Source organism: Chrysemys picta, chromosome 7, assembly GCF_011386835.1.
Source record: "Chrysemys picta bellii isolate R12L10 chromosome 7, ASM1138683v2, whole genome shotgun sequence".
In the NCBI taxonomy this organism is placed as follows: domain Eukaryota; kingdom Metazoa; phylum Chordata; order Testudines; family Emydidae; genus Chrysemys; species Chrysemys picta.
The window spans coordinates 125,029,011-125,055,984 of NC_088797.1; the positions used below are offsets into that span (position 1 = coordinate 125,029,011).

The window sequence follows — 26,974 nt, forward strand, 5'->3', positions numbered from 1 at the left end:
TTCTCTGTCTGACAAGCACGTTGGGTAATCATCTTGGATTCACAATATCTGGTCCAACAGGAGGGGATGTGGGGCAGTTTCACTGACTGAAAGGCATACTTCCAAGTAGCAGCATCTTCCTCAAAGATGCTTGAATAAAAGCTAGTTGAAGGGTCAATATTTTTGTCACCCAAGAATGGGAGACCACTATAATCAATGTTGCAATCTTGGTGTAGTGGAGTTTTGCAGATTGCGCCAGGAAAAGACATCTCTGACCTCAAAGGCCATGTCACTATTCTGCCTTTTCAGAGAGGAGGCTGCTCCAAATCAGTACCATCCTCTAAGAAGGGATTATGAGGCTACTGACAAAGTGAGTTATCATACAACGGTAGAAGCTGCCAAGTGTAACAAATATTTGTAGAGTGGAATGGTCAAAACTCCAACCCCTGTTTATTTGCCCTCAGAGCTGCTGACTTGAACACGTGATGATGGAGGTTAACTGCAGCTAATTCTTAGCCTCCTGGATGGTGGAGAATATACACACGATGCAACTACTGTATAAAACCTGAAGAGACACATAATAAACAGTATTGAACATCCCTGCTCGTAGCTTCATCATCTTTCAACTATAGTCAATGTGAGGCAGCAAAGCAGCAAACGCTATTTAAGTCTCTGTCTCTGTCCTGGGGAAAGATTATTTAGAGATAAATAACTTCTTTATGCTCCAGATGAAATAACAGTGCTAAAGGCCTAGTGAGGACCAGCCTGGGACAATTGATCCCCAGTCTCGGTTACTAGAATACAAATGGCAAGTTGAACAACGGCCTCAAATGAATCCAAGTTTCAGATGCACATCAAGTTTCAGAACATGTCCAGGCCACTGGAGAACCAACTCCAAGATAATATTTTACACAGGCAAACCAAAGTGGCGAGAGGTGCAGAAGAAGGTTGGAAGTAAAATGACCATTGAAGATATGTCCACACTGCAATTAGACACCCGTGGCTGGCCCGTGCCCGCTGACTCAGGCTAGCCAGACTCGGGCTAAGGGGAAGTTTAATTGCGGTACAGACGTTCAGGTTTAGGCTGGCGTCTGGGCTCTAGGACCCTGCAAGGTGGGAGGGTCCCAGAGCTCAGGCTGCAGCCTGACCCCATCTACACCGCAATTAAACATCCCCTTCACTTGAGCCCCTCAGTCCGAGTCGGCTGGCCTGGGCCAGCCCCGGGTGTCTAGCTGCAGTGTAGACATCCCCTAGGAAGGGTTCCTAAGGAACTATCCTGCCTTTCCTTGATGTTTAAGAGGTAAGGTAGTTGAGACTTGGCAAGACTGTTGCTGCTCCTATATAATAAAGCAATCAGTAAAGAGGGCCAAGATCTCTGTACTGTATATTTCCTCCATTACCCTTCTATCTGTGACTCTTACCAACCTACATTGAACAGCTTAAGATGATTTTGCCAAACCTTTATCTTCTGAAACTGGCTATAAACGGTGAGACAGTAAGTGACAAAATTTCAGAAACATTAACAGTGATAAGTTGTTTTTTATTTAATTTCTCCTTCTCTATTTTAGTCTAGGCTACTAACCGGCAGCAATGGATTGAAACACTAGCTGATACTGGAGCAGCAAAGCTATCGAAGGTACAGAGGAGAGCCAAGCCAGGTAAGGAGCTGAAAGAAAAGTAAGGTGTAGCACAACCCTCTATAAGGAAAACGGACACAGTTATGCCGAAGGACAGATGGGGGTGAAAACAAAAGAGGACAAATCAAAGGGAATGGGAGACTAACAAACTCTTGGACATGAATCTCAGTTACAAATCCTCCCTGGAATATGCACGTGTTGCAGCATCGTGAAGGTTTTAGAAACTAACAGGGTCTCAGCACAAATTTCCGGACTGAGGATTTTTTTTGGGGGGGGGGGGGGGGGGGGAAATAAAAACAACAACTCTCTCTCAAGGTTCCCGGGAACGCATGCAGAGGGCTAAGTGAGAACATGGTTCAGAACAGCAATAATATAAATGGTGCTGTCTGCAAACGGAGAATGTTTTTCATTTATAATCCTTCTCCCAGTGGCTGCAGATTAAAGATTTTTTTGCTTTCAGAATTGAGGTGATCAGTATCACTGCTCAGGGGTAAAAGCAGCAGAGGAAACGCAGATCTAGAAATAATTCTAACTGCCAAGAATTCTTGCTCACTGAGCACCTATCTGTATACAAGTTCCATAGAATAAAACTGCCAGTAAAACACGATGGCTACTGAGTTAAACACTCAAAAACCATGAAATGCCAAAATTAAGATTGCACATGCAACTTGACTCTGCTAATTGCGCACATGTGTTATGATTCATTCTTGATACAATTAGGCTAGTCTTCCAATGTACAGTATTTTCCTACAAGCCTAAGTTGTTGGTTTGGTTCGGTTTTTTTACACCCTTTAGGGACTATTTGCCTTGTCAGGCATCAGACTTAGGGCATATCTACACTTACCGTGGATTGATATGGCGGCGATCGATCCACCGGGGTCGATTTAGCGGGTCTTCACTAGACCCGCTAAATCGACCACAGGTCACTCTCCCGTCAACTCTGGTACTCCAGAAGAATGAGAAGCATAAGGGAAGTCGACGGGACCCAGTGCAGTGTAGACACTGCAATAAGTCGACCTAAGCTACGTGAATAACGTAGCTGGAATTGCGTAATTTAGGTCGACTTAATCCCATAGTGTATACCTACCCTCAGACTTCAAGTCCAGAAGGGATCATCGTGATCAGCTTGTCTGACATACTGCACGTTGCAGGCCCCAGAACCTGACCCACACATTCCTGTAATAGGCCCATAACCTCTGGCTGAGTTACTGAAGTCCTCACCTCTTGATTTACAGATTACAAGTTACAGAGATTCCACCATTTCCTCCAGTTCAAACACCAGCAGCCCCACTCTGCCCAAGAAGGCAAAAACACTCCAGGGTCTCTGCCAATCTCACCTGGGGGAAAATTCCTTCCGGATCCCAAATGCGTTAGATCCGGAGCATGTGGGTGAGATTCACAAGCCAGGCACTTGGGAAAGAATTTTCTATAGTAACTCAGAGCTCTCCCCATCTAGTGTCCCATTTCTGGCAGCTGGAGATATTTGCTAATAGTTACAGATGGGCCATATGCCATCGTAGGCAACCACCATAAACTCAAACTCAGTCTTGAAACAAGTTAGGGTTTTTTGCCCCTACTACTCCTCTTGGAAGGTTGTTCCAGAGTTTTACTCCTCTGATGGTTAGAAACATTTGTCTAATTTCAAGCCGAAACTTATTGATGGCCAGTTTATATCCATTTCTTATTCCGCCAACATTGGCTCTTAACTTAAATAATTCCTATTCCTCCCCCTGGTGTTTATTCCTTTGATGCATTTATAGAGAGTAATCATATTTCCCCTCAGCCTTTGTTCGGTTAGGAAAAACAAGCCAAGCTCTATGAGTCTCCTCGCATAAGGTAGGTTTTCCATTCCTCTCATCATCCTAATAGCCCTTCTCTGCACCTGTTCCAGTTTGAATTCATCTTTCTTAAACATAGGAGACCAGAATTGCATGCAGTATGCCAAATGAGGTCTCACCAGTGCTTTGTATAATGGTGCTAATACTTGTCTCTCTCTACTGGCAATACCTTGTCTAATGCACCTAGGATTGAATTAGCTTTTTTCACAGCCGCATGACATTGGCAGCTCATAGTCATCCTGTGATCAACCAATACACCCAGGTATTTTCTCTCTGTTGTTTCCAATGGCTAAGTCCTCAGCTTGCAACAAAAATTCTTGTTTTTAGTCCCTAAATTGATGACCTCAGACTTTGCACTATTAAATTTCATCCCATTTCTATTCCTCCAGTTTTCAATTTTATCCAAATCTGCTTATGTTATATTCCAATCCTCCTATGTAATGGCAATACCTCCCAACTTTGTGTCCTTCGCAAATATCACTAGCACACTCCCACATTTTGTGCCAAGGTCATTAATGAAAATGTTAAATAAGATTGGTCCCCTGAATAATATAGTGTCTGACTTTATTGACTCAATGACCAATAGCTATTGAGGGTGGTCTTGTGGTAAAAGCACAAGAATAGGTGTCAGGAGACCTAAATTTGATTCCCAAAGCTGCTATACATTTCATTTATATAATATAATAATGGAGGTATCCTATCTCCTAGAACTGGAAGGGACCTTGAAAGATCATCGAGTCCAGCCCCCTGCCTTCACTAGCAGGACCAAGTACTGATTTTTGCCCCAGATCCCTAAGTGGCCCCCTCAAGGGCTGAACTCACAACGCTGGGTTTAGCTGGCCAATGCTCAAACCACTGAGCTATCCCTCCCCCCTAAATACTTTGGACAGGTCACAACTTCTGAGCCTCAATTTCTTCATCTGTAAAATGACAGTAACTACTTCATGTGTATCCTCTTCCTCCTTTCTCCATGCTCAGAGATGACATTTCAGCTTCAACATTCAAAAATGACACCTTGGGACAAAGGCTAAGCTCAGAAATTTCCAGCAAATTATAAGCAAATGAAAAGGGGATTAAAATGGAAACCGTTAGCAACCTCTTTACAGTGGCTACTGCCCTCTCACTATTTACCACTTGGCTAGCACCTCCCAACTGGGGATTCCAAAAGCACTTTAAAAACATTAAGGCAACTCAACACCTCTGCAACGTAGGTGTTCTCTCCATTTCAAATCCTCATCTAAAAGAAAGGAAGGCTCTATTCAAAGCGACATTCTCCATTTCATCTTCTCCTTGGGCTTAGCAACAGATAATTCAGACAGTAGAGCTATATTTTTTGGCACAAAGGCATTCAAATTTTGTTTTACTAAGGGATGGGTGGGGAATCTGGACCAAGCTGCTATCTAATTTTAAACACAGCCTGTCCACCTGCTTGACATATGTTCTTTATTCCTCCACTCCACCCCTTAACAAAATAATACAACGATTTTGCTTCCTATTCTGCCCCCGTCGCCACACACATACCATCATCTCCTTTAATTGGTTCATAACACTACATACCTCTCACTCCCAGTTATTTCTAGAACTTTTCAGACCCCCTGATTTCTAAACTAAGACTCCCTCCAACTCCTGAAAGTGGAAAGAGAACCTGTTTACGGGAACTACTCCCACTACCCACAAGATAGGATCATACTACAGGAGGCACGTCCAGCCTGCACTAAGTTTCTTTCCATTCCAAAAAACATTTATTCACATAGCTGGAGTTGCGTAGCGTAGGTCGACTTACTGCGGTAGCGTAGGCATAGCCTTAATGTGCATTGCAGGAAGTACAAAGAAGTAACAACAACAACATAAGTATGTGTTGGGAGGCGAGTGTGTGAGAGAGAGTGTGTGAGTGTGCATGAGAGAGAGACAGACAGACAGGAGTGTGAGAGACTGTGTGTGCTGGCTGCTGGAGAATTCTATAAAGAGACAGCACACACTCTCTCAAGGCACTCACCTGAAGGCTCAGACCACAGCAGCTCTCCTGCTACTGAGCTCTGTCCCCCCTCCCCTGCTCTGTGGAGATGGGGTACATGGGGAAGGAGGTGGTGGGGGAAGGGGGCACCCTGACATGTTTAAGTGTAAACATACTCTAGATCTGACATCTCCAGGCCTTGTGAGTCAGCAGATGTATTTGCAGCATAAAGGAATCCTGTCCTCCGACTCAATTAGAAGACAAAATATGGGCAATCTCAGTTCCTCAGGTAAAAAAATTGAGCTAGCAAGGAGTGTGGACAACAGTGTACATGAATCAGCGCCCCATATACCTACTCTACATCCATGGACTCTGCCCAGAATCCATTCCTCACCAGAGGAATTGTGCTCCAAATCTGAACTTATTTTTTTAAAAAAGATGAAATTTCTAGTCCTGATGCTTAAGAAAACCTTATAAATAAGGCTGCAATTATGTCACGGAATCCATGACTTCCAGAGATCTCCGGGACATTTTTTGCTTCAGCCCCGAGGCAGCTCTCAGCTGCTGCTAGCAGCGCTCCCCCCCCCCTCCCCCCTCCCCGCCCAGCCCCTGGGCAGCAGGGGGACCTGGAGCTCCCAGCCTCTGCAAGGGGACCCGAGACCCCACACAGCTGCTGCCGTGACGCCCCCAAAAGCTCCCTGCCACAGCAGGTGGCAAGAACCCCCAGAGCTGCCCAGCTGCAGTGGGCATGGGAGAAGGGGACCCCGGAGCTGCCCAGCCGTTGCAGGTGCTGGACCCTCCGTCCCTCCCCATTTTGTCAGGGATATTTTTAGTAAAAGTCAGGGGCAAGTCACAGGGTTCTGTGAATTTCTGGTTACTGCCCCGGGATCTGTCCCTGACATTTACTAAAAATATCCAAGACAAAATCTTAGCTTTACTTCTAAACAAAGTGAATCAACTGTAAACCAACCCAGTGTTGTACAGTACGTCTGTTGCAGATAGCCTAAAATAATGAAAGATAAAGCTGTGCTCGTCTTGCCACAACACTCTAGCCCATACCAAAGCAGGGATCCAGTTGTTGCCACTGCTGTAGTACAATTCAAAGGAATTTAAGGAGGAAACCCAGAAGAAGGATCAGAAAGGCTCATGGTCATGCAGATTATGAAGGGAGTCTATAAAAAAAAAGGGGGGGACTTACACCAGAGTTCATAGTAGTAGTTGCAACACTGTGACTGTCCACAACAGTGGCCTGTTTCACATATATAACTTTGATTGTTGACGCCCAGGCAGGTTTGCTTGTCCTAAAATTAAAAACAGGGACACACAAGTTACTAACATTATATTTTTAAAATACAACGATACAACGCCTTCCACACAAGGCTCTCAAAGCATTTTAAACATATGCATTAGATTTCTCAAGACACTAGTGAAGTACGTTAGTATTAACTCAAATTTACACAAACAGAGAGAGAGCGAAAGCACTGCCCAAGTCTATTCCATAATTGAGAAGAGAATCCAGGTCTACCAACTGTATGTGGTCCCATGCTTTAACGACTAGACCATGTTGCCTTTTATTACACACCCTCCAGTTCATTTTTAAGATATCACATTTTGTGCTCTGGACATTTTGTACATAGGCGAGAGAGATTTTGTTCCACATTTTACTTTGTTGTATTACTGAGGCCGTGTGTCAGGCAGAGGAAATGCTTTATAAATAGAGAACGTTGTAATCCGAGTGAGAACTGCTTGAGTTTATTTAAATCCAAGTGGCAATTACGGTATATTCTTGTAAAATTCGGCTCTGAAATTATTCTCTTATAATTAGCAGCCTAGTTGATATAAAATCAGCTTTCCAGTAAAGATTCTTCCTGGAAGCTTCAGCATTCTAGGAGTGGAGCCAAATCCGCTGTACTTTATCACCTTGCAGTCTTCCCTCACTGTGGTTCTCAACCTGCAGCCCAGGAAACACATTGTGGGCCGCACGTGTGGCCCACAACGACAAATCGTTGAGAACCACTGGTTTACGTGTTACTACAAATAGGACTACATGTTTAAGTGGTGTGTTTTCAAGTACAGACCATAATAGGTGAAGAACAGCTGTCATATTCTTGGTATTTACCAAGGCCAACAGGTTCACTGGATACCCTGTGTATTTTTTATTCCTTCATTTTAGGGTTTTTTTTGTTTGTTTTTTTTAACCAAGTGATATTTCACTTTCGTTGAACATACCACTCGGACCAATTATAGTTCATGTAAATGAAACCCCACACACTATATATATATATTTTTAAAGACAACATTCTATTTTTGGATTCAAGGAACATGCGAGTATCAGTATTAAAACATTCCCACCCCTCCCGCCAACCCAATCAAGAGTTAGCACACACCACAAAAGCCACACTTCTGGCTTCAACTCCTCAAGTGCCTGCATCGAAGTAGCAGTGTAGTTTCTAAAAGAAAAGCCTCCTACGTCCCCTTACACAGCAGAAAGAGCCCTGCTCCATTTCTTCCATAAGAAGAGCCCCCAGAGCCTTGCAAATTGTAAAGGGGTTTTTGAGCATGTGCACAGCTTCATGAAAATACAGAACAGTGTGCTACTTTCCCTTCATCTGAATTGGGGAAGAGGCCATGAAAAGATATCAGCATTCCACCTGCTTAATAGACAGAAGGGGAGAGGGCTGCCTGTCCTGCTAGCTCGGCAGAGGCAGCAAAACCTTCTGCCAGACAAACCTGCCTAGGGTGACCAGACGTCCCGATAAAATCAGGACTGTCCCGATATTTTGGGGGTATTGTCCCGATATCCGCCAACAGCGCTTTTTTTTTTTGATCCGGCGGCAGGGACTGACTCGTTTTTTTGGGGTTTTTTTTGCCCCCCCCCCCCCCCCCATGTGTCCCGATTTTTTTCTTTCCCTCATCTGGTCACCCTAAACCTCCCAAAGAGCCTGGCTGCAAGTGACTGCTTTTTCCACTCACAACCCCGCTGCTAGACTTGCTTTGAAATCAAGTTCGTTCAATCATGAAGTACTAATGCAATTAAACAGTGTTACAAAGTGCCACGTGTTTTATGTTCTTTATTGGAGGGGCTTTTTTTTTTTTTTTTAAATGGTAGATGCAGAAAGCAGATGTCCCACGCCTTGATAGGGTGAAAGGTCTTTTCCACCTGTAATTTTCTAAGATGACAGTCAAATGTGCAAGTCACTCTGCTGAGCTATCATAGCATTTTATATTTCAATTTCTTTAACCACAGCATTTGTTTCCCAGTGTGCAATTATGGTCAAGGAAATAACTAGAAATGGCACATCTCACAATGTCTCTGTGGCTGATGTATCCCCAAATCATATCTGTCCACTTACTAACCATTTTTTCTCCTATTAGCCACGCAGCAGCAATGCTATTGGAGAATGAACTAGATCCTTTCCTGGCTCATACATCAACAGAATTGAGACTTAAGGTCTAAATCAGGGGTAGGTAACCTATGGCATGTGTGCCGAAGGCGGCACACGAGCTGATTTTCAGTGGCACTCATGCTGCCTGGGTCCTGGCCACCGGTCTGGTCGGGGGGAAAAGGAGGAGGCTCTGCATTTTAATTTAATTTTAAATGAAGCTTCTTAAACATTTTAAAAACCTTATTTACTTTACATACAACAATAGTTTAGTTATATATTATAGACATAGAAAGAAGACCTTTTAAAAACGTTAAAATGTATGACTGGCATGCGAAACCTTAAATTAGAGTGAATAAATGAAGACTCAACACACCACTTCTGAAAGGTTGCCCACCCCTGGTCTAAATGAAAAATCTGTAATATTGTTGATGATGCACCAGGAAGAAAATGCAAAACTTGATTTTCAGATCAGAAATTTGGGTTTGCAGCTGTGACAAACTCTAAAGCAACATTATGTGTGTCAACCAAACAACTATCAGGGGGTAGCCGTGTTAGTCTGTATCTACAAAAACAACAAGGAGTCTGGTGGCACCTTAAAGACTAACAGGTTTATTTGGGCATAAGCTTTCGTGAGTAAAAACCTCACTTCTTCGGATGCAAACAACCAAACAACTATGACTTAGAGTCAGAGACAGGCCAGAACTGGAATCTCGCACTGTCATTTTAAGTGTCGCTTTGCACCAGGACATACATTTCAAGGAATTAAACAGCATTTATTCCAATACATATTTTCTTCTATTAATATAACATTTCAAAGAGCAAAAATTAAGACTCTGCGGCAACAACCTGTAACAAAGATATAAACCTCCCCGGATTGTCTCACTTAAAGTTCAATTTTATTTTGGGGGATTTCATCAGAAGTTGTTCAAACCACATCATCATCCCTCTGAGTTCCCCCACTGACTCCCCCTTGCCTATAAAAATCAAGTTTAAGACAACTGCCCTTTCCAGCCCAACCCTGCACAGTATCATCCTTGCCTACACGTACTTATGGGGGGGGGGGGGGGAGGGCCCTTGGTGACCCTGAATGTTCTGTCTTGTTAAGTATGTTGTAACTACCGCCAGGCACTTTGTTAAACTTTGATTTCTCACTGCATCCCACTTTGTCCCTTTACTCCACAAGTGATGCAAACCTGATTTAGAGTCTCCCCCTCGCCCTCTTCCCCAATATTCAATGTCTTGTAGGCACAGAAGGCTGCATGGAATATCACATTTTCCTCTGTTTATATGGCAGGCTGCCACCCACTTAACTCAATCACACAGCCTGAAAACCCTCTTTTCCCACAAGGCCTGCAAATGTTAAACTTACTTCAACAACATGCCATCCCCATTCCCATCTAGATTATATGAAAGATTTAAATTATCACCATCCCAAGTCTCCGAACATGTTCTTGTTGGGGCTTTGTGATTTAGACAAAGCTCTTCTTGGGCAAGGGATGCATTTATAAACACTCTCTTTAGACTATTATTCGGAACACTAAACACATGGTGCTTATATAATAATTAAGGTAGCCTTCAACTGCAGCTCTTTTAAATGAAGATTAATTTTTACAAAATTGCAGCCATTGAATTATTAGTTACCAAGATACCCCAAACAATGTGACTCTTATATTTCAAATGTCTCCTGGGCAAACACCATGTACCTTTATTATTAATTATTAAAGTGAGGCATGAAGGGGGGGGGGGGGGAAAACAGGTGTGGGCAAGAAAAAGGACAGGAAGACTATTTTTGTAATAAGCGAATGCATGCATGCAAAAATTATTGTCTCACGGAGGCAAAAATTAAAGGATTAATGCATTGTGCTAAATTGCTTTTGTGTCTAGCAGCTATTTTTAGACAAGTAGTTGTAAAAGTCATTTTAATCAGAGAAAGGACTTTCTGTGCTAATAATAATGGAACAATTAGATAGTTGCAGTTTTAAAAAGGACACCGGCAAATGCCGCTTTTTGTTTTGTTCTTGTTCTCACTTGTAAGTTTTATCATCAGAAATGGGAAAAAAAATCTTAGCGGGCCAATTTCCCCCCTCATTTTATTAAAGCATTATTCCTTCCCATAGGTACTATAGTGGCAATGCAGGGGTTCTATTGGACACGACTGGCTGTCAAGTAGCAACAATTCGCAAGCATGCTTCTCCCACCTCAACCTTCACTGGGCTAATAGCAACCATTCTTCTCTGCTGGTAACCTCACCACAGTTATCCATTTACTGTCACCTCCAGAATAGCTTCCTGCAGTGGAGTCTACACGGGACTACGCTTGAAGGCCATTCAAACTTCGGCTTAGAGCAGAAAGTGCCAGTCTGCTTACTTAGCATTTTGGGCATGCCCCCGTTACATCTATTCTGCAAAGACTGATTGGCTTCCAACTAGTTTCCAGGTACAATTCAAGGAGTTGGCTCTCCCCATAAAGTTCTGTATACTCTGGGTTCAAGGTACGTTACAGACTGCCTCTTTTAGGCTATCCTCCAAGAGCCAGGACTATCTGGGACACAAACTGAGCCAGCGTTAGGGGGTAGCAAGCAGGGCAAATTCCCAGGTCCCCATGCCACAGGACTTCAGCCCCTAGCTGCAGGGCCAGGGCTCCAGCTTCAGCCTGGTGGGACTGGGGCTTTGGCTTCAGCAACGTTGCAGAAATCCAATGCATGAGCCGGTAAAGGAAGGCAGGGTGGGGGCCCACTCCTTAGTTTCTGCCCTGGGCCCCAGCAAATCTAATGCCATTCTTGCACGTGAGCTGACAGAATGTTGATACGTACCATTTTGGGGGCAGGCGTTTTCAGCGGCGGGCCCTCAAGCCTGGCACTCAGTTCCTACGCCCCCTTGGTACAACAGAGCCAGCCCAGCAAGCTGACGAGCATGCTGCAAGGCCCATCTATTGCTCGGGATTTTTCTGAGGGTGAGTTGGCAGAGTCCGAGGAGCCTTTCTGTACTGTTTTGACATGTTCATCTGGATTATTTTTGCATTACACCTATAGTATTTATTATACACACTATATAAATACATAAAAGTAAACTTGGCTATTTTGGTTCGTTTCCCCGTAGATGATAAACCCAATGCTGTGTTGATAACTCCACAACTAACAGGGGACGTGCAAAGCTGTTATTTACACCTTGTATAAATAGTGATTTAAAATTTTATAGTACACTACTTTCAAAACTGTATTAATATAGGCTAATTAGGATTTCTATAAACACTTCATATTCAGAGTGCTTTACAAACACCCATCTGGAGGTGGGCATATGCGGAACCTGAGACAGCATCGTTAAGCGATTTGTTTAAAACCACAGAGAACACGAATACATCTGTGCTGGGATTAGGAATCAAATTTCTTACTCCTAGTTCTGCACGCAGACCTCACTGTGTATCCAAGTCATAAACTTAAGGAAGGTCAATTTTGAGACTAAACTACTTAATGTCTCTAACCTTCACACATATGCTACCTGAACGGTCAGTCACAAACGAGCAATAAATAAGATTACATTTATATAACTATAGAATGAGAGAGACAAGGTAGGTGAAGTAATATCTTTTATTGGACCAAATTCTGTTGGTGAGAGAGACAAGCTTTCGAGCTTACACAGAGCTCTTCTTCAGGTATAGGAAAGGTACTCGGAATATCACAACTAAATACAATGTGGAACAGATAAGGAGTTAACACACGGCACAAGAGACCAGTCAAGAGGAAGTGGGCAGTAACACGTCTACAGTCGTAGGACAAAGGAGGGTTATAGTGGGTTACAGACTGTTGTAATGAGCCATTAATCCAGTGTCTTTATTAAGTCCATGATTTTGGTGTTTAGCTGAGTTATGAATTAAGTTCCCAGGCTTGATTTTAAAAGGTGTTGGGCAGGTTTCCTTGGAGGATGAGGTCAGAGGGATTTTTTTTCTCCCTTTACTGAAGCATGCTTTCTTGGGGTATTTGGGTGGCCCGGTCCTGATGCAATCTACTTATCTGGTGGTATGTCCTTGTTTGGCGAACGCGGTTTTAAGTGCATTAGGTGTGTATCTGGACTTCTCCTCAGAGCACATTCGAGGGTCTCTGTGTTTAGCTGTAGCTAACAGATTTCTTGACGTGTTTGGGGTGGTACTGGATCTGGTTTCTTGTATACAATTGTCTGTAGGATCCATTATTGAAACTGATTGTGGTGCCCAGGAAATTGATGCTGGTGTGGGAGTGTTTCAGACAGAGTTTAATGGATAGGTGGTGGTGGTGGAATTCTATGAGGGAGTTCAGGTCATCTGTCCAGAGGATGATGAAAATATCATCAATATATCTCAGTGTATCCTTGATATAGTGATGCATTTGTCCAGAAATTCTTCCTCAAGGCGGCCTATGAAGAGGTTGGCACATCCTGGGGAGCTGTCCTACTATCCAGGGCTGTTCCCAAAGTTTGGAGAAAAAGTGTTTGTTGTTGAATATAAAACTGCTATGGGTGAGGATGAAATGGATGATGAGTTGGCAATGTTTGGGGTGGAGATCTGAGTGCTGTCCACTGTCTTGTAAATATTTGTGACAGCCAACAAAGCTGTCATTATGAGGGATGCTGGTGTATAAGGAGGTGACATCCAAGGTGGCAAGGATGGTGTTCTGAGCAAGGTTAGCCCTGTAACCATGACACAAACATCTTCTTGATAACATTCAGAACATACAAGAAATTTGAGTTTACACACACCCCTTTAAAACACACATACACACACCCCAAAATCTTCAACTACCACCTCTGATCTGACCACCCGCGCTGCTTCCCGCAGCTCCCATTGGCCAGGAACGGTGAACCGCAGCCACTGGGAGCTGCAGGCGGCTGTGCCCGCGGATGGTCAATGTAAACACTGTCTTGCCGCCTGCCAGCGGGTTACCCTGACGGGCCGCAGGTTGCCCACCACTGCTCTTGATGCACTATCCACTGATGTGGAATAGAACTGTACAAACAAAGAGCGTTTATTAATGTATGGTATTTTCTCCCCAAATCATGCTTAAATCAGTAGCAGCAACACGTAAAGTGATTCATAAGGATTCATGACTCCCTCTGAAATCCATGAATATACAAAAATTTCTGGCTGCTCTCCACTTTCCATGAGGTTTCACAGATCTCAGGAAAGACCCTAACAAACAGCGACTACATTAATCATGGCCACGTTCTTTTCTTAGTATGAAAATCTCATTAGTTGTGGTCACCAGTCCTTAGCTGCTGACAGAATCACAGAAATGTAGGACTGGAAGGGACCTCGATAGATCATCTTGTCCAGTCTCCTGCATTGAGGCAGGACTAAGACTTATCTAGTCAATCCCGGATAGCTGTTCGTCTAACTTCTTCTCAAAAACCTCCACTGATGGAGGTTCCACAACCTCCCTAGGTAATTTCTTCTAGTGCTTAACTACCCATAGAATTAGGAAGTTTTTCCTAATGTCTAACCTAAATCTCCTTTGATGCAATTTAAATCCATTACTTCTTGTCCTGTCCTCAGTGGTGATCCTCTTTTACATACCTGAAGACTTATCAGGTCCCCCCTCAGTCTTTTCTTCAAACTAAACAAATCCAATTTTTTCAATGCTTCCTCATAGTTCATATTTCTAGACCTGTAATCATTTTTTGTTGTGCTCCTTTGAACTTTCTACAATTTCTCCACAACTTTCCTGAAGTGTGATGCCCAGAACTGGACACAATACTCCAGCTGAGGCCTAATCAATGCAGAGTAGAGCGGAAGAATTACTTCTCATGTTTTGCTTACAACACTCCTGCTAATACATGCCAGAATGATGTTCACTTTTTTTGAAACAGTGTTACATTGTTGACTCATTAGTCTGTGATCCACTATAACCCCCCATAGTATTCCTTCCTAGGCAGTCATTTCCCATTTTGTATTTTTTCATTGATTATTCCTTCCTAAGTGGAGTACTTTGCATTTGTACTTACTGAATTTCATCCTATTTATTTCAGACCATTTCTCTAGGTTTTCAAGATCAGTTTGACTTCTAATCCTCTCCTCCAAAGTGCTTGCAACCCCTCTCAGCTTATCATCGGTGAACTTTATAAGTGTACTCTGTATACCATTATCCAAATCATTTATGAAGATGTTGAACAGCACAGACTCCTGCGGGACCCCAATCAATATATCCTCCCATCTTGACTGTGAACCAGTTGTGCACCTACCTTATAGTAGATTCATCTAGTCTGTATTTTCCTAGTTTGTTTATGAAAAGGTCACGTGAGACAATATCAAAAGCCTTACTGAAGTAGAGATATCACATCTACTGTTTGCCCCCATACACAAGGCTTGTTACCCTATCAGGGAAGGATACTGGGTTGGTTTGACATGATTTGCTCTTGACAAATCCACATTGACTGTTACTTATCTTCTAGCTGCTTACAAACTGATTATTTGCTCCATTATCTTTCCAGCTATCCAAGTTAAGCTGACAGGTCTGTAATTCCCCAGCTTGTCCTTATTCCCCTTTTTATAGATAGATACTATATTTGCCCTTTCACCCGTCCTCCACAAGTTCACTTAACAATTCCCATGATGAGATTTGGGAGAGTCACCAAAAGGACTTTTATTTATCATTCTAATTCAAACTAATTTTCCTTATCTGGCCCCACCAAACGACCCAAAATCAAAGTAACCATGCTCACTTCACAAGTTTCACTCTGCACCATTGTGGCTGGTCTTCATCATACAGCATTAGTCTATGTTCAAGCACTGAATTAAATTGAGACACTGACAGATATGGTAATTTCCTGCAATATCCTTCAGAGAGCTTACGGAATTAAGTTTAAGTAGGTTTGGGGTCCACTGTATGGTTTTTGTATGATTGTGGGCCAGGATTGTATGCAACTTCTAAGAGGGGAATGGGGATACGAACCCAGGGAAGTGTTATGAACTTCAATGTAGTATACTGAACAATGTGCTAAACAATGGGCTTATGGGGCAAACGGTGTCAAGTGGTTTGCCTGGGAATCCGTAGGGGGAGGTGAATGCTAATTCCCCTTGTTTCCCCACCTTGATTATGCAAAAATCCAGCCTTTTGACGCTACACCTTGAGAAGTGGACCATTGTCTACTGATAACCTGTTCCCAGAGTCTCAGGATCGAAGGCACAAGCTGTATAAAGCAAAGACTAATCTATTCATAGGTATGCTAGTTTGGAGTGGAGGCTGTTATTACATGAACCTGTAACAGAGACAAGATGGGTGAGGTAATATCTTTTATTGGACCAACTTCTGTTGGTAGAAGGGACGACACCACGGCAATGAACTTGTTACTACAGAGAACTCCCTTGATTGGGGTTTGATGGAACTGATTCTTGCAGAGTCCTTGTTGGGGTGATCTCTGGTAAACTTATTAGCATGCTTGTAAATTCTTTTATTGTATTTAATGTGTTTTTACTGTAATGCTTTCACTTTAAGAATAAACGTGGTTGCTGATAAAAGTCTGTATGGTAACTTATAACTACACTGTTCGTAAGCCTTCAAAGAGAGAACGATGCTCAGATACTGGCCTGTTTAGGCAGTCTGGCTTGCTGGGAATATCACAGCGTAAGCAGGGGACTGGGCAGCCTGGAAAACCATGGTCAGGAGGGAGGGACACATGGATCTCTACACAGGAGAAGTGGTGGCTGAGAGGCATGGAACCTAGGGTGGGTGCCCTCCAGGAACTAAGGCGCACTTGCGCTGAACTTGACATACAAGTGGATGAAAAAGGGGAAAGCAGTACAGAGGCCATATTTAAGAGCCACTATTAGTCAGAGTTAAGGAAGTAAATCAGAAAGCCTTCAGAAAATGGATAGACACAAACTTTGTATTTCGATTAATTCACAATCAGATCCTATACTATATATTTTGTAACCCTCCAACAGTAACAAAAGGGGAGAATGGGTGTCTACCAACACACGAAAAGTGTCCAAGAATCATCAGCCATAAAAACTCATAAGCAAATCTATCAAATGCAAGTTTATGTCTTGATTTTATTAGGTTTCACATATCAGACTGTAACTAGCTATTGGCTAGTCCTGTCCATCATCAATACCTCATGACAGAGTACACACAAGGGAACTGAAGTAAACCAGTGTCTGCGCTGAACTAACGAGGGCTTACGTGGCTGTGGGTTTAATGAACTAGTCTTTTACTGCTGAAGATTTTAGCTGAAATGCTGACTCAGGTCACAAGTGCAACTGCATTTAGTGATTCATCACTGCCCTCAGTTGTGTCATAAATTCACTTTATAATCTATTATACTCAAGATAATCTCTGAGCTGTAAAATGGTACCCAGTCAAGGCCAAGCCTCGCCCTGGACTCAGAGCTGTGCAGGGGAGACCCCCATATACTCTGGGGGCACTAGGAGCCAGATGGTGCCCCTCCTGCTCCCATCATGGGGTCTTGGGGGAGAACAGCAGAGGATGAGGAGCAAGCCAGAGATTCCAGCTGGTAGAAGCAGGAGCAGCCAAAGCAGAGACGGCTGCACATTCCAGTCAAAACTCATTCCAGTCTCAGACTTCCTCTGCCCTGTGCTGATCAGCTGTTTGCTCCCATCCGCCCCCTCCCTCCTCACAGTCTCTTCACTTTAGCTTCCCTCCACAGCCACTCCTCCGACCCTCTTCTCCCCTGCCATGTGCTTCTCATCTTCCCTTCCCTTTCCAATTAGCTGATCTAGCTAAACCAGTGGTTCCCAAACTTTAACAATCAGTGAACCGCTTTCACTAAAATGTCAAGTCTCACGAACCCTCTCCTAAAAATGAATATTTCCAGGGATTTTCTCCTTTACCTGAGTATAAATTATAAAAGCAGTGCTCTTGGAAATATAAAATTTGTTTTATTATATGCTTATTACACACTATTTATTAATTATTATCATTAAAGTATTTTTATTACATTATGAAAACAGCAACACTCTTCCACGATCTCACTTTTGTAGCTTGTATCACTTTGAATAAGCCTGTTATAAGACCAGGTGCCTATGTTTCATCAAGGAGTATCAGATATGAAACAGCATGAAGGTATTTAAGAAGCCAACTCAAAGAGTTCCTCCTACACAAGCATTCAGGTCTTGAGCAGTCCTGGCAAATAATGCACGTTACAACAGAGCTTAAACTTGTTCTTCATAATAATTTTAAAAATACTAGCTGCCTATTTAATTTTAAAAACAGCAAAAAATATCCACCTCCCTTTCCATTTCTTATAAGGAGTCTTGAAGTTTAAATCTCCTCAGTGTGATAGAGATGCTTGCTTTGATCTGCTTAGCTCTTGGAAGTCCAGGGACTCCGTGCTGCTGGCCCCATGCTGCCTGAGGTCCCTAGGGACAGTTCTGTCCGCCATTAGGGAATTTTTTCCCGAAAACCCCTTGGAACGTTTCACGAACCCCAGTTTTGGAACCACTGATCTAAACTTACCCCATGCCCACAAAAATCATGGAACTAACCTGCTGTTTTTGCTGCCATCAATTGTTCACTCTGCTTCTGTATTATACACCCCTTCCCCCATCCTGTGTCTGTCTTCTCTATTAGACTGTAAACTCTTTGAGGGCAATGGGGCATCTACTACTCTGTGTGTGTATAGTGCTTAACACAATGGGGTCCCACTCTTGAATGCCCCTTAGACAACACCTTAATAAACCTGAATAACAACAACAGCCAGCTAGCATTGCAGGCCAGGACTGAGATGCACTGGCAGAACCATAAAGCACTGGACTAGTAGAGATAATGCAACTCAGGACTGCATTACATTGGCCAGGCTGTGTGCGGCACTAGATTAACCTTGTAGGTACTGTTGCTGGTCAGAATTGTGAGAACTGTGCAGTGAACTACCCAATATCATTACAGATCTTCATTTCTAGAAGCGCTAAATTCCTCAGACACATGGAAGAAAGGAAAAATTAACAAGCATTTGCATTTAAGTATTGTGACTTTGCCAGCATCATTTAATGCAAGCATGACTAGGCAGGAGTTGGGTAAAGATGCAAATTATGATCATTATGTAACAGTAACTATTGGAATCTGTGGGTATTGATCTGTGCCACATCACACGGACAATAACCTCTTGTAAGCCTGACCCAAATCAGGTGACTGGGGCTAGGGAATAAAGAAGTCTTATCAACTCTCCTGCACGCTATACCTTTAGTACAAATGGTGACATGTTAAGTTTTACCTTTTAGATATGAAAAAATGCCAGATAAAAGGAATATTTTGAGACAAGTGAGCACCAAAAGTTGACAGTGTAGTGAAGTGTAAAGAAAACATACATCAAAGCTGCCCAAACACAAGAGAAGGGCCCCAAATAGGAGTTTCAAAATACACTGCTTGGTGCTTTGCTACTGCTGGCATCATGAGAACAATATTTAACAAACATTTAATCATCAAGATTAATTGGCCACAGTGGACCCAACCTTAGCGACCAAAGCACAACGTTAGAGGTTTTATAAACACAGTTTACCTTGTGAACAAGTTGGCTCACTCATTCACTTCTATGCTTGAGAGAGACTCAACCTTTCAAAAGGGTACACTGTCACTTTAAAAATCATGCTGTACATTTTTATCTAATATTAAAGTCAGTTTTCACTTTTGAGTATAGAAACTTTCATTTTCAGGTCTTTAGTGCAGCAGTGTCTGGGCTGTAAGCATGACATGGAAATGTTTACTTGCTTAAAAACTTTTTTTTATGCCTTGAAGGAGGAGTCCTTGCTGTGTCCTGACTCCTCCCCATTGGTAATGTCATTTCCAGGAAAGAGCTATTTAGAGAACTTTTCAGAACTCGCTTGGCTTTTTTTTTTTTTTTTTTTTAGTTGACAGTATTTTAAAGTTTAACCAAATATTTTTTTTAAATAAAATTAATCCAACGTTTTATTTGCCTTTTGGTTTTTGAGTCGTTAGGTTGTACTCGGGTCACGTTCCCCTCCGCAGCCAGGAGGGCGAAAAACTCACTTTTAATGAAAGTTGGGATTCTTACAAAATCAAATGCGGTCACGAGCTGGAGCTTTAAGAAACACCCGAATCCCACAAATATCAGACCTGAAGAAGAGCTCTGGGTAAGCTCGAAAGCTTGTCTCACCAGCAGTAGTTACTCCAATAAAAGATATTACCTCACTACCTTGTCTCTCTGACACAGTCTTCACATTCTTTTATCTTTGAAGGGGAAGTAAACATTTCATCTTGAGTGCTTTTTCTATCCAGTTGTTTTGACTGGTGTTGTCCATTGTTGCTGCTATTACGGTTTCCAATTTTCCTTCTCAGCAGCTCTTCCCTGGCAAAAGCACTTCACCAGGAAATGTGGGGCCAAAGAATAAAAGCTGCTCAAGAAGTTATTCCAAACGGAAGCAACTAGACCAATGTATTAAGGCCTGCAATGAGTGGAGTTAGAAAGGAGGCTCCACAGGCACATTTCCCTCCCAAGATCTTATTCTCCCCCTTCATCCACATTTAGTCCATTTGTTAGACTCAGTTCTGTTAGGGAAGAGGTTATATTCAGTAAAGCATGTAACAATGGAGCAAAACTTGATGCTGTTTTAGTTCAGAACAAAATATTCTTAAGATTCATAGAAGCTGAGGGAATCATACAAACTTTTAAAGGGCAAGATCAAATTAAACGACTTGCAGAGATCTATGACCCTAATATTCAAGAGAACATTGGCATGGGGCTCTCAAAAATAAATCCAGAACCTCCAACCTTTGTACATTAGGTTTAAAGGAGTGATCTGAAACAGGATCCTCTTACAAATCAGCCTTTTTAATTAGAGATTTCAAAAGTGAAATTTGAACCGATCGTCACTCACCAACATTTGAAAAGTCAACGGGGCATAAGGGATCAGTAGATAAAGGGGTCTAGCAAATCACTCTATTTTTCTACTTTGCAGTGAGTTTTGAAACAGATTCAAACAAACTTTTTTTTCCTGGGTGCTTTTAATTATGTGGCTGCATTTACAGTAAAAATGTGTACACCTGTTGTCCAGCTGACAAGGGTCTGGAATTTTCAGTCCTGTATCATGAAAACCAAGGCACTCCTGTCTACACTATGCTCTGTCACTGTTGCCAGGACCAGCTGAACACAGATTTTTCCAGTGTAAACAAGGCTTCTGCTAGCCCCAGGCATTAATGAAGTTCTCATCCTTGCAAAAAACTTGATTGAGCCCTGCCTGATATATTACATAGCAGTGCAGAACACTACAATTAGACCAATAAGGAGCCCAAGTTCTTGAGAAGACTGTAGCTGACTTAACCTTGCATGCATTTAAATTCTTCTAAACTGTAATATACTCGTCAAAGTTAAAAAAATAAAAAAATTAAAAGTGAAGACCTGGAAACATTTTTTGAAGAATAAACAGTGAAGAAAAGCGGTTATCTACAGTGATACAGGATAAAAGGGATAAAGTTTGGGTTTAAAGTTCTACACAACAAGAGGACACAATGATATTTTCCAGGATTATTCTCGTATTGATTAGGAGTGAAGAGCAACCTTGCAAGATTTGCCAGCTCAGGCAGAAACTCTACTCACTTCACCCCCTTTACCAAGATTTTTGACAATGAAACACAGACATTTTACTTGCTTGTCAAAAAACTTGCCCAGTTCGGATAAGAACTTTGCAAGGGTGGTGAAAGAGGCCTTCAGCTCCAGGTTGGATTAAATATTTAAACTTTTTAATTGCTGTTAAACTATTGGTTACTCAAATGCAAGATGCTTTAATCTTTTCAAACCTGATCCAAGCCCACTGCAGTCAATGGAAAGATTCCCACTGATTTCAATGGGCTCTGGATACAACAACCCTACTTTATTTAGTACCAAGAATTAAATGAATTGAGAATAAGGCCAAGATACTGAAACAACAAATTCTACCAGCAAACAACACTCATAAGCCCCAAGCACAGGAGGACTAAAAAAATCCTTAAACTTGTTTCCCTACTAAACACTTAAAGACACTCAAAGACACAACACTGTTGATCTTTCCTGGATTAAAGGCTTCTAGTAGACATTTCACATTTGCTATTTACAGGACTTAAAGTGACCTAGCAAGGATGGCCTGGGCTTTGATCCTAACAAGTTTAATTACACAAATGGTACTTGACATTTTATTATATGTATTATGCAGCCATATTCCATGCTGATGGCACTAGCTCACAAGATAAGCGGATTCAGCCCAATATTGAACCAAACTCCTATCATGGTGTCAAGAATGTAAAAGGTACTCCTTGAGGAGTCTCTCTCTTTACAAAAGAGGGGGTTGTAACTGCTTGTGGCCATTTTGAGCTCCATAACACTTGTTGTAAGTGTCCTGGCCAGATGCCAACTGGGGTAATTTTAATGAATTCCCCCTACAGATTGATATGAATACCATATTTTTCACTTCCTGTCTCAAAAACTGTTCTGTAGTTCCCATCATGGCCTGGTAAATAGTTGCTCAATTTCATACCACAGGGAACTCCACTTCAGTGGTATGTGAGGTGATTCCTGCACATCGGTTATCTACAGGAAATTATCCCAAAGCATATGACCATCTTCTGGTCACCTATAAACTGACAAAATTGAAGTTGGTGTTTTTCCTACACATTAAATGAAAAAATACTTCCCCAACACTGTTTTTACCCACAAATGAAGGACAATCAAAATATACAGAAACCTGTTCTTGAGACACCACCAGCTGTTTCCCCTTCCCGTTTATGCATTATGTACCTAGAGGGTGTTTTTTTAAATGTATACCGCAAGTGGAACAAAGATAGATCAGCAATCAGGTCTCCAATATTAAAATACCCCGTGTTGAGCTAGACAGATGAGTAAAGGGAACTCAAGAGCTCCTAAACTCTGGTTTTGCATGCTACCTGACTACCATGCAATAATTACCCTCAATTTTTTTTTATTTTTTTTTTTGGTGAGGGGGGAGAATATCTTCGTAGATTTAGAAAAGTAATCTTAAAAATAAAATATATGGACATCTGATGCTGACCCCACTTCAAAAGCTGTACTGATCTTGCAGAATTTTATTACAAATCGAAGATTTACTTAAAATCCTTAGAATAATTTCTTCAAAGGCTGAACAGCTCTTCCATACCTACTGCCCACACAACTTTCAACCACAAAGGTCTTTCCCACCACAAAGCTATGACAGCACTGTATTCCCTGTTCAACTCTGAGATTTTCAAGCAGATTCTATTTGAATTCGGTGTGCTAACAAGTGAACCATTATTAGAGCCATTATGTTCAACTGCAAAAGGTCAATGGGTTAGAGGTAGGTCATCATGTAAAACTGTTTTAGAATCAGTGAAAAATAAATAAAAACACCCTACATTTGGAGAAAAAATAAACTGGTAACTGATAAAAGTGACAAGGTTGCTTATACAGCAATTTGCTAAAAGTTAGACTCTGCTGTCCTTGTGAGCAACAGAAAGTGCCTAGTTTAAAATGCCTCGATTGGCTTGGTATTTTAATACTATATTAATAACTATAAAGCTATTTATTGTACATTACTGACTTTAGTAGTGTTGAGGACAGTTTGCAGTTAGATCTCTAGACAGACATGCCTCCCAGACCAAAACAAGTTTTAGAACTCTCAGAAACTTAAGAACAAATAGTTGGCAATGTACTCCCAGTCAGGGAGCAGCGGGTCAGTTGCTACTGTTTCTCATTCCTTGTTACATTACCAAATATAAATTGACTGTTTCTTGTTAAAACACCAACTTTCCAAAGCTATTAAATAAGTCACCAAATCCAGGATCTGTGCCTTGCTAAAACAGGCATTGTGCACATGTTAACTCTTTGCCATTTTCTGTTTTGTCTCTTCAGTGAGTTATTTTGCTACACAGCATGACTCCAGATAATAAATATTACCCATATATAAAAAAAACTCTCCAAACACTGACAGAAGTTTTAAAGCAATGTAAACACATTTCCATATTAGGGCCTGTGGAAAGTAGACGTTAAAAAAAAAAAAAGCACACTGGAGAATCCTCCTTTGTTGTGAATCTTGCAACAACAAAAGCTTGTTCTCCTGAACTGACGTTTTGTTTCTTCTTTGCTAAAGAAAAGAAAGTGGTCTTGCAGCAGCACCACCAAAACACACACACACACTTTTCTCTCCTTGGAGAGTGAGAAAATATTTTCTAAAAAAACCAAAGTTCTCCACCGGAACCGGCAGCAACCAAACCAACCCAAACTAGTTACCTGTCTCAGACCCAAGAGGAAAGGCATCCTGCATTCTCATCATCCACACTAACGCTTTGGAACAAAGGAATTTTAAAGTCCCCCAACAACCATTTCCTCCGCTGATGTGAGCGGGGTGCGCCTGCGATCCTATTGAACCCAGGGCTTCCGCGGCCGGGAATGTTAAGTAAACAGGGTCCCAGAACTCAGCGTGCACTCGGCTCGCTCTCCGCCCTTCCCCTCGTTCTCCTCCCACACCCTGTGACATCTCAGACGCAGCCGAGCTGTGGGGTTTGGCAAGGGGGAAATGACATCAGTTCAGACAGTGCAAAAAACTGGAGACAGCTGCTGATTAACGAGAAAAGGGCTTGCTACAAACTCGCGATGCAACTTGGTATTTAGCAACCCTGCTCTATGCAGGGGCATGAACCACCACATTTTGGGTGAACAAGGAAAACTCTCCTGGCTCTAACCAGATGCCCCAAATGGAATAAAAACCTGGATTAAAGAACAGCTCTTCAATGACATTGAATTAAAATCCCCTAAGCAAGAATACCTCAATTTCTCCTCCTTTGAGCCCCTTTGTAGTCTGCACTACCAGGCAGCATTTCGGGAAGATGGATCAAAACCAGAATCTCCAAACTTGGAGGATTTGGCTAAAATGGAACACGGCTCTAAACCACTCCCCTGGTTTTGCCCACTTTGATTCTTTCTTTCCATAGTTCTTACTGCACTACTGGCAAATTCACCACCACAAACAACACCTCCCCTACTAAATGGCAAAGCTGCCATTTCTTTCAGTGGGAGCCGGACTGGGCCCCCAAGCAAGACTACAAAGGGGTGATGCGGAAGCTATTTTTATCCTTGCCATGCAGTGAGAGCACATTGCTGTCCCATAGCGCCCTACTTCTGGGCATTAGCCATCTCCACACTTTCACACCAATGGGAGGCTGTACCTCGTAAACAAACTTATCTAGTCACCGAGAATGCCAGTCTTGTTTGTCCTCTCATAAACAAGCGGTACAGCAAGTTCTACAGCAGCAGGGGAGATGACACAGCAGACGGTAATCTAAATTTAAACTGTCTATACCTCCTACTTTAAAAGTTCAGCAACCCCTGCCCCTTTTTTTTTGTTTCTCTTAAATCAGCAGCTGCTCTCAGCTGTCATATGCCAAACTAGAACACTCATCACTCCCATGCGCAGAGGCAGCAACTAAGCAGGCATTTAACAGAAGGGAAACTTCCCTTTTATTTGATCTTCTCAGCCTCTAGGCTGCTACAAAGTAAAGATATTTGGGAAGGATCAGAGCAGGAGTCCTTTATGTACAGAAGCCTATTAAATCCCTTATTGGGAAATACTGGTTTTTAAATCATTTCAGGACTTTAAAAAAATGAAACTACTTACAATTCTTATAAATTCTGATTTTCAATTGCATGACATTTTTTAAAAGCCTTAAAAACAGCCAAACCGTTCACAAGCAAGTTTGGTGAGCACTAGTCGGAGACAATTACCCCCTTTTCAAACTTCAACACTCCTGAGCCACTGTTACCATGTTCTCTTAGAAGGTCCTGAATTGTTTCCAAACTGAGCATGTAGTTCTGGGGGTTCTCTGAACACAAACAGGGTGGGAGAAATGTAGTAAGTATCCTTCATACTTACACAACACCTCATCCAAGCATTAGAAAGCCCTCTACAAACACTAACTAATCCTCTAAACGCATAATTCAATGTTACATGGTACCATCCCCATTTTATCAACAGGGAAATGGAGGGACAGCAGTTAGTAGTAAGTTGCATCTGCTCAGCTATTGGATTTTCTACCTTTTGCAAGTTATCAGAACTTTAAATGACCAGTCCAAAAAGTTACCCCGATGTTGATTATGCCACATAACACGTGGCTATAAACTCATGGATGAAACATTCAAACCATCATAGGTTGCTTTGCCAAGCAAATGGACAACACCAATGATACACAGGAGCATGTTCCTGTTTTGGTCCTGGGAAGGTAGGGGCTCTTTTGCCAACATCTGAAGCATCTGGTCCGGCCACTGTTGGAGACAGGACACTGGACTAGGTGGACCACCAGTCTGTTCTAGTCTGGCAATTCCTATGTTCCTACTGTTAAAAGTTGACACTCTCTGACAACCTGGCAACTTCAACTGATTCTCCCTCTCTTAGCAAATCACACAAGAGTCTCCAGTACATATGCAAAAGATAAGAGCTCAGCAGTAAATCTAGCGACTCAAGATCCAGATTCTAGATACACAGTAGAAAAGGAAGTAACTGATCTTAAAGTAACAGCTTCCCAGCTTACTTAGCGCCACTCCCTCAGAAGGGGGCTTGATGCTCTATCATTGGACAAGTGAAGTTTCTCTCTTCTCTCCATGGGGCGGTTCTATGCTGGGAGCCCTGTCACTGCTTGGCCCTTCCTTTTGGCTTTTCCCTTGTGTGTTGGGGTGCCAGCACTAGCTCCAGCGATGATGCGGTCAGGGCCAGAGGAGCTGGTGCTGACACCAGTGCCAGGTCTGTTGGTATTGGTGCCAAAGTGGTAGCTGGCAGATATGGTGTTGAGAAAGTGACAGCCAGTGCTGATGGTCCCAGCCTTGAGCTGATCAGAATCAATGTGACTGGTGTAAAATTCAATGCATTTTTCTTCCCGGTCTTTTTTGCACCCCTAAAGCCTGGGGTGTGGCATCTGCCTGAAGGGGCACTTGCTGAGGATGACCCTTTGGGTTCCTTGGAAGTGAATGACTCCTCCAGGTCTAAGACCATGTGCAGGTGTAGCTTCAGCCACGTGTCCCTCAATTTGCAAGTGATTGATAAGATGTATTTTCACTCTGAGTGCTTATCAGGGATGTGGCTCTTCCCCAGACAGAATAGGCATCAGCTATACTGGGGAATGAAGTCTGGCAGCGCTTAAACCCAGGTTTAGTCTGCCACAGTGGTAGGCATGACGCATCTTGTTCCACTGTGCAGGGGCGTGTATGGGGAGAGGTGTCTTTTGTT

The 26,974-nt window shown here is 42.4% G+C and overlaps 1 protein-coding gene across 5 annotated transcripts in view; it reads right to left on the reverse strand.

Moving 5' to 3' along the window:
• The window catches only part of WBP1L (WW domain binding protein 1 like), a 76,677-nt gene that overhangs the window by 10,239 nt on the left and 39,464 nt on the right, over positions 1-26,974 (reverse strand). For 4 of the 5 annotated variants that reach the window (XM_008179776.4, XM_065552626.1, XM_065552628.1 and 1 more), the window contains exon 2: positions 6,607-6,709. In XM_008179776.4, coding sequence (XP_008177998.2) covers positions 6,607-6,709 — 103 coding nt within the window. Of the gene's footprint in view, positions 1-6,606; positions 6,710-23,988; positions 24,249-26,974 lie in introns of those variants that run through there. The other variant, XM_008179777.4, reaches the window with a different exon arrangement.